The following is a 7357-nucleotide window of genomic DNA, read 5'->3' on the forward strand; positions in this document are numbered from 1 at the left end:
ATCCTCGGAGGGACAAACTCCTCAGCAGAGGGGAACAGGCCTTCCACGATCCGCTTGAGGAGGCCCGGTTCTATGGAGGCCGTGGGGGGGGCGTATCGCAGTTTGTTGCGTACGGTCCTGTATGGCCTCCCCCATGGGTCCCTGTCGAGCGTGGCCAAGAACTCCTTGTAAGCGTCGTCCTTGGCCTTGGCTATCGCAGCCGACAGGGTCCTTTTGGCCTCCTGGAGAGCGAGGTGCAGCCGCGCCTCCTCTCCGTCAACGACATTACGCCGCCGTCTGCAACGCGTATACTCGCGTCTGGCTCGGTTACTGGCGGATCGGAGAGCAGCAATCTCTTCCGACCACCAGTGAACCGCCGTTTTTGCAGCCGGCGGCCCGGACCTCCTCATCGAAGCGTCGCAAATTCGCGTGAGCGACGCTCGAAGGCCTGTTGCCCTCTCGTCCACACCAAGGGAACGGCTTGGTGTGGGTCCAATCCATGCCTCAGTCATGGCCGCCTCCTCAGCCAGGTCCCTGTCGAGGCTAGCCAGACTCCATCTCGGGAACCCCCGGTCGCGCCCCCTCAAGCCCTGCACGGGCTGCTGGGGCCTGTTGGAGACCCCCATTCGGATGTACCTGTGGTCCGAAAGGGTCTCCACGTCCTCCAGGACACGCCAGTCCACGACACGCGCGGCAATGACGGGGCTCGCGAAGGATATGTCGACAATCGACGCCCCGTTCCGCCGCACGCATGTGTCGACGTTGCCCCGGTTTAGGACTTCAAGCCCCAAACCCACAGCCCAGTCGTACAGGGCCTCTCCCCTCGGATCGTCGACAGGAGAACCCCAAGCCGAGTGCTTGGCGTTGAGGTCTCCCATCAGTAGCACCGGTGCTGGCGCCGCTCTCCCAATCGCCTCACCAACCCTCTCGAGAAAGACCTCAAAGTCACGCAGCGGCCTGTTGGGGGAGAAGTATGCCGCAACTATGGCAAACTCTCCCCATTTTGCCGCCGCGTATCCCGGGCCACAATCAATTCTCGAGAGGGGTGGGCGATCTCCAGTTCGAGGAGAGGTGATCGCCACCAGCCCGTCTGTGTCTCCGATCCAAGTAGGAAGGGGGGGGACGCAATACGGTTCCACCACGACGGCAGCACCAATGGCCCACTCCGCCACGTGCTGGACTAGGAGGTCCTGTGCACGGGCGCAGTGGTTAATATTGGCCTGCAACACCTCTGCCTGTTGCGGAGACCCGCCTGGCATTAGTGCTCCATCGAGGTGCCCTCAGGGGTTCCCTTGTTTGGGGGGGCCAGTTTGCCCCGTGTGCGCGGGGGATTGCACGAGGGGCCGCCCATAACATGTTTGGCGACCAGCTTGTGCGCAAAACACACCGCGCACCAGGGTTCACTGGCCTCGCACGCGGACGAGACGTGCCCCGCTTTGCCACAGCGATGGCATAACCCAGACCTGTCCACCGGGGACGGGCAGAGGGCTCTAGTGTGGCCAATGCCCATGCACCGGAAACATCGCATGGGCAAGGCCTCCAGCCCCCTGACCTTGGCGGCCGTCCAACCAACAAGGAGACGCCCCTCGTCTATGAGGGCGTTGGCAGCCGCCACAGGGCAGGTGATGATCACCGACGCCGTCATGTCCGGCGCCATGCGAATGTTCCCCACCCTGACTTGTCCCGGCAGACATTTCCCCGCCCTCGCTGTGGCCTCAGTCAGGGCCTCCGGCGTTACACCCTCATCAAGGCCAGAGACCCTGATTTGTGCCGCTTTAAACGGCCTCGTCACCTCCGCCTCTCCACCAATGATCTCCCGGAGCTTCTCTGCGAGGCTGTCCGCTGCAGCCCCGCTGTTGGCTCCGGGTATTTCAATAATGCGGGCCCCCGTTGCCGTGCCGCGAACAGCCGACACATGGTCCACCCCTATCGACGATAGGTCGATGGTGGTGGCCCTCGTAATTACCGCACGGTAATCCAGCTTGGATTCCGGCTTTAGAGTCACCACCACCGCCGAAGTCTTGGGAGGGGTGAATTTTATCTTTTTTGGCGGCTGTACGCTCGCCTTGGGGGCCACCGCTTGGGTAGGCTCCGGCTGGGCAGAGGGGGAGGATTTCTTATTCCTCTTCTTTTTCCCCTTTCTGACCACCTCAGCCCACCCTTGTTCGCCTTCTTGAGGCGGAGGCAATTCAGCAGGTGGCTCGGTAGATACCTGGGCCTGTGCCGTCGCTTGTTTGGGCTGCTTCTTCGCTGGAACAGCTTTAGGTGCAGGCCCAGGTCGTGCTGGGGGCATCAGGGTAGCCCCCGCGGCTACGCTGGCATAATTTTTCCCAGTTTTTGGGGCCAGCGCTTCGACCTCCTTGGTCTTCTTGTCGGCCGCAAGAGGCGGCCGAACAATCGGCTCCGGGGCCAGGAAGCCTCTCTTCTCAGCCTCCTTAAGGCGGTCGCTGACCATTCCCCCCAGCCTGAGGAACACATCTCTCTCAAATGACTCCTTCCATTCGGATAGGAGTCCCTTGATGTCCTCAAGCGAGGGGGTTCCCGCCGCTGGTTGGGCCTCCTTCGGCGCCGACGACGTGCGCTCGGCAAAGGCCGTGCGCAGGGCCTTCGTCTCCTGCTGGAGGAGCGAAAGCTGTTCCCGCATTCTCCTGTTATCCGCTCTGAGTATGCGGACAGCCTCCGACTCCTCACACTGGGCCTCAATTTTGCCCGCTGCCACGATTATATCATGGCAGGCCTCATTCATGGCCCGCCATGCCGTCCCCTTCAGGTTGCCGGATTTTCCGGCCTCCGCCAAAACCTTCTGGGCAGCCGCCCTCACCACCTCGAGGTGCTCGTCCACGAGGCACCTCTTCCCGCTCTCCTGGCTGGCCTTCAAATACTTGCTGGTACCAGCCCTGTCCAGCTCGCGTTCAAATTCGGCATAATCCGCCGAAAGATCGCGGAGCCTCTCTCTTGCCTCGGCCGTCCCAGAATACGAGCCCCGACGAGCAGCCCGGCCCCTCGTGACAGAGGAAAGCTTGTTGGAGGCCCTTTCAGCCTCCTCAACACCCTCCGAAGCTTTCCTCTTTGGGGCTTGACCCCGCTGCTTCCCGCCTAACTTAACATCCGGGAGCCAGACTGACCCGTCCGAGTCGGCGTCGGAAAAGTAGAGCGACTCCGATCGGCTAATCGCCGTCTTCTCGCTCTCCCCCACACTCATCCCCTCCTCTTTATCCCCCCCAGTTGATCTCTTCCCCCTTGGGGTCAGAGACCTTCCCCTCGAAGCTTTGGCCACGTTCCTACCCATGTTGGGCCAGAAGTGACCAATTCAAAATAAATTAGCCCCAAATGGGGCGAAAACAAGCAAAATCCACAGACAGGGGGCAGCAATTGGCCCCTGCCTGGTTACAAAAAGCTAAGCTACCCCGCACCAGCGGTCTGGTAGCTGTGGTCAGAAGCACAACCTTGCTTTTTGTATAGAAGGATAGGATCTCGCCAGTGCCCCAACTCCACAAGGAGCCAAGACACTGAACCCGTCAAAAACAAAACCAAAAGAAAAACTCTTGGTGCCAAAAACCACCAAGACAAGACACCCCAAATTGCACTTAACACAGCCTCAGCGCACTTGATACACCTCAGTAATACTAATACACCTCAGTAATACTAATACACCTCAGTAATACTAATACACCTCAGTAATACTAATACACCTCAGTAATACTAATACACCTCAGTAATACTAATACACCTCAGTAATACTAATACACCTCAGTAATACTAATACACCTCAGTAATACTAATACACCTCAGTAATACTAATACACCTCAGTAATACTAATACACCTCAGTAATACTAATACACCTCAGTAATACTAATACACCTCAGTAATACTAATACACCTCAGTAATACTAATACACCTCAGTAATACTAATACACCTCAGTAATACTAATACACCTCAGTAATACTAATACACCTCAGTAATACTAATACACCTCAGTAATACTAATACACCTCAGTAATACTAATACTAATAACCTAACCTAACCTAACCTAACCTAACCTAACCTAACCGATATACCTATTTGTTCCCCTACATCCCTGTGAATTTTCTCTTTAGTGCATCTCGTGTACCCATCGATATAACAAGTGTTTTCAGTGCAGTTTTCTCTATAGTTTCTCTTTAAAAAATTCATTTAGTTTCCGTAAACGCCATACTTAGGCGCTAACACTCAAATAATTCCCTAAAACTTTTTCTCGCTATCCCTTGATCGTCTTTGGTTTTAGTTCTGCTTACTTACCTGTCTCCCGGCTCCCTGTGAAGTTTCGTCGCTTTCCGTTGCATCCTTGTTGCATTTTCACCTGTAACATACTAAATTTTCATACAAATTTTATTAAAATCACACTTTTTCCTGTTTTTTCCAAGTTTTTCCTATCGGACCCTCGCTAGCTTGTTGCACCATCTTATCAGGCTAACGGAGGCGCATCTTTTGACGCCTCACACGTCTCGATAGGACCACCCGTTTTTGAAATTTTCGCCCACCACACCCGCCCAATTGTGTTCAGGTTGTAAAAGGGAATTCACTTGGGACACCCCATACCCAGATCTACTTCACTTTTACCGCCACCTAGGGCCAAAAATTGTCAACTAAATTAACAGCTCCCTTAATAACAATAGTTTAGGATTACTTCGCTAGTTCTACCCGTCCTCTACTTCGGAAAATTACTGTTTATTGTTATTCTTTCTTCTGTTGTTCTCTCTCGCCTCCTCTACCTTTACTTACATAGACGATATTCTAAATTTTTTCATACCTTCTTCTAAACACTTTTCCGATCTAAGACAACATGGTCTTAGCCCACTCACCCCCGCGTAAGGCGGCCAATACTCGCCCCCCAGACAGGAACCGTAGGAACCTCACCCGCATCTCCGAGACTCCTACGGACATTATCACACAGCAGAGTCCCCCGCCGCTACCCACCACCTCTAGAGCGGGGCATTCACGCTCTCACTCCCCGCGTATCTCCCCTCGGTCACCCCCGCCTAGGGGGAGGGCTCAAAGGCGATCGCCTCTACCCCCTCTGCCGCGAATAGATAGCAGATCCCCGACTGATCGGCAGCTGTCTACTCCTCCTCCGTCACCGTCTAGGGGGTGGATTTCGCTTCCTAGCACCCCATCTAGCAGACATAACTCACCTAACCCCCCACGCGGGGACGGAGAGGACGAGATCCCGGCCAGCTGGGAATCGCTCTCTCCTTCCTCGATGGCCACCCCCGCACTGGTGCACTCCCCACCCACGCTGATTCGTCGCTCTCCAAGCCCTACTACTGCACCAACGCCGGCAATTGCACCAACCCCAGAACCCGCCCCGGCCCCCCCGACCGCTCTTCAAACGGCGTTCATGCTCATCGTTGACTCCGCTAAGGAGATTATGGCCAAAATCTCGGAGGGGAAAAGCGTGACTAGCGCTAACAAGAAGCGCATCAAAGACCTCGCGCAGAACATCATGGGCGCCGTAGAGATGGCCAAATACGACGAGCCGCCCGAACTCACCAAACCGGTATCTGACGCCGTCCTCCAAACGATCCGGGAAACCATCCGAGAGGAGCTCAAAGCGCAGGCCCCTCCCCTTCCCCCTCCAGCGCCTACTCCGGTGCCTCTTACAAAATCCTTCGCATCGGTGGCTGCAACCACCCCCCCACCCAAACGCCCCGCGCCGCGATCTCCCGTCCAACCGGCGATGATCATCAAAGCCAAGGCGACCGGCGAACATCAGCCGGTGGTCTACGACGAGTGGCGCAAAAAGATCACCTTCCGCAACAGCACTTTTGCGCCATCGCAAGTACGCACCCTGCGCAATAATACGGTAAAGGTGAATTTTGATAACGCCGCGCAAAGAGACGAAATTGTGGCAAGGGTGAACAGGATCCCGGGACTTGTGGCAGAGGAGTCAAGGCTCCGAAAGCCCCTCATCATTCTGAAGGGGGTAAGCAAGGAAACGCCGAAAGAGGAGCTGCTGGATATAATCAGCAGCCAAAACCAGGTAGCCGTCGACGACCTCCGTCTCTGCTTCCTTCTAAAGAACAGAAACGACAAATTCTACAATGTAGTCCTGGAAGTGGCACCGGCAGTTCGACGAACCTTCGTGGAGGAGGGCCGCGTCAACGTGGAGCATCAGAGGGTACACGTGGCGGACTTCAGCCGCTTCGTGCAGTGCCGGAAATGCCTACAGTTTGGGCACACCGGCAATAAATGCGAGGCGGAGTTCTACCCGTGCGCCCACTGCGGCTCCGCCGCGCACCATATCTCCACCTGTTCCCATAGAACCGACCCGACTAAAATGTGTTGCTACAACTGCAAACAAACAAACAGCACAAACACTAAACACTCCGCTCTTGACACTAAAGTTTGCCCAAAGATTCTGAAAGCCCAAAAATCCCTAAATGAATCAACCGACTATGGTTACTAACACAATAAACATCGTACAATGTAACCTTAACCGGTGCTATACATCCCAACAGGAATTTTTAGTGCACTTCCGCGATAACAACTTCGATGTGGCCTTGATATCGGAACCCTATGTGGGTAGTGGCCTAGAAGTTAGGCCCCCACCGGGAATTAATGTCTACCAATTTTCAAATGGCTCCCGAGTCAGAGCTTGCATCCTTACCAAATCCACGGTGGCCGCCATTGGCGTTACGCAGCTATCCACCGCGAACCTGGCCGTCGCCCGCATCAACTTTGGTCCCAGATCCCTGGATGTCGCCTCAATTTATGTGGAACCCGACACAGACAAGGAATCCACACTGCCCAAATTAAACAACTTCTTGCGGACGACCAACTCCTCCTTGCGGCTGGTCGGCGGCGATGTCAATGGAAGCCATCAGGAATGGGGACATCGCGATGCGAATGACAGGGGAGAAGAAGTGGCCACCATCATGGCATCTAACAACATGGCAGTCTGCAATGTAGGCGATGAACCGCGACCGACCGACCGACCGACCGACCGACCGACCGACCGACCGACCGACCGACCAACCAACCAGCGACCTTATTCCTTGGAATTCCTTAATCGTTGGAAGAAAAACAAACAATTTGTTGAAATATAGGTTCATATGTTCAATGTTTATACATTAAAAAATGTGTTTCCGCCCTACGTTAGGACCACTTCACAACTGCCTACAGTAAAGTACCAACAGTAACTTACTACCTTTTTCGCACGCAAGAAATTTATCGAAGTAAAATTAATTTATTACTATGATTCGCATAAATGTTCACCTACATCATTCCCCCAAAAATCCTGTATCTACAAGTGGCGCTTAATGCGCTGTGTGAATTTTAAATCAACGATGTAAAAATTATGGCTAGGAGACGTTCACTACAATAGGAATGTTGTC

The 7357-nt window shown here is 54.4% G+C and overlaps 2 protein-coding genes across 2 annotated transcripts; one reads left to right on the forward strand and one right to left on the reverse strand.

Moving 5' to 3' along the window:
• Positions 1 to 1237: 1237 nt before the first annotated feature.
• Positions 1238 to 3268, reverse strand: LOC128676511 (uncharacterized). Its single transcript, XM_053756649.1, has one exon. It carries the CDS (start codon positions 3266 to 3268, stop codon positions 1238 to 1240), a length of 2031 nt encoding a protein of 676 aa, XP_053612624.1.
• A 1538-nt stretch (positions 3269 to 4806) lies between these two features.
• On the forward strand, positions 4807 to 7069 carry LOC128676513 (uncharacterized). Its single transcript, XM_053756650.2, has 2 exons — positions 4807 to 6366; positions 6482 to 7069. Exons 1-2 carry the CDS (start codon positions 4807 to 4809, stop codon positions 7067 to 7069), a joined length of 2148 nt encoding a protein of 715 aa, XP_053612625.2.
• The last annotated feature ends 288 nt before the right edge of the window (positions 7070 to 7357 follow it).

This window comes from Plodia interpunctella, chromosome 16 (genome assembly GCF_027563975.2).
Source record: "Plodia interpunctella isolate USDA-ARS_2022_Savannah chromosome 16, ilPloInte3.2, whole genome shotgun sequence".
Taxonomy (NCBI): domain Eukaryota; kingdom Metazoa; phylum Arthropoda; class Insecta; order Lepidoptera; family Pyralidae; genus Plodia; species Plodia interpunctella.

Excerpts from the sequence above, each read along its gene's own strand:
- LOC128676511 (XM_053756649.1), bottom strand. The coding sequence starts at position 3,268 with ATGGGTAGGAACGTGGCCAAAGCTTCGAGGGGAAGGTCTCTGACCCCA.
- LOC128676513 (XM_053756650.2), top strand. The coding sequence starts at position 4,807 with ATGGTCTTAGCCCACTCACCCCCGCGTAAGGCGGCCAATACTCGCCCC. Across the intron at positions 6,367-6,481 it reads ACTCCGCTCTTGACACTAAA|GAATTTTTAGTGCACTTCCG; the intron begins GTTTGCCCAAAG and ends ACATCCCAACAG.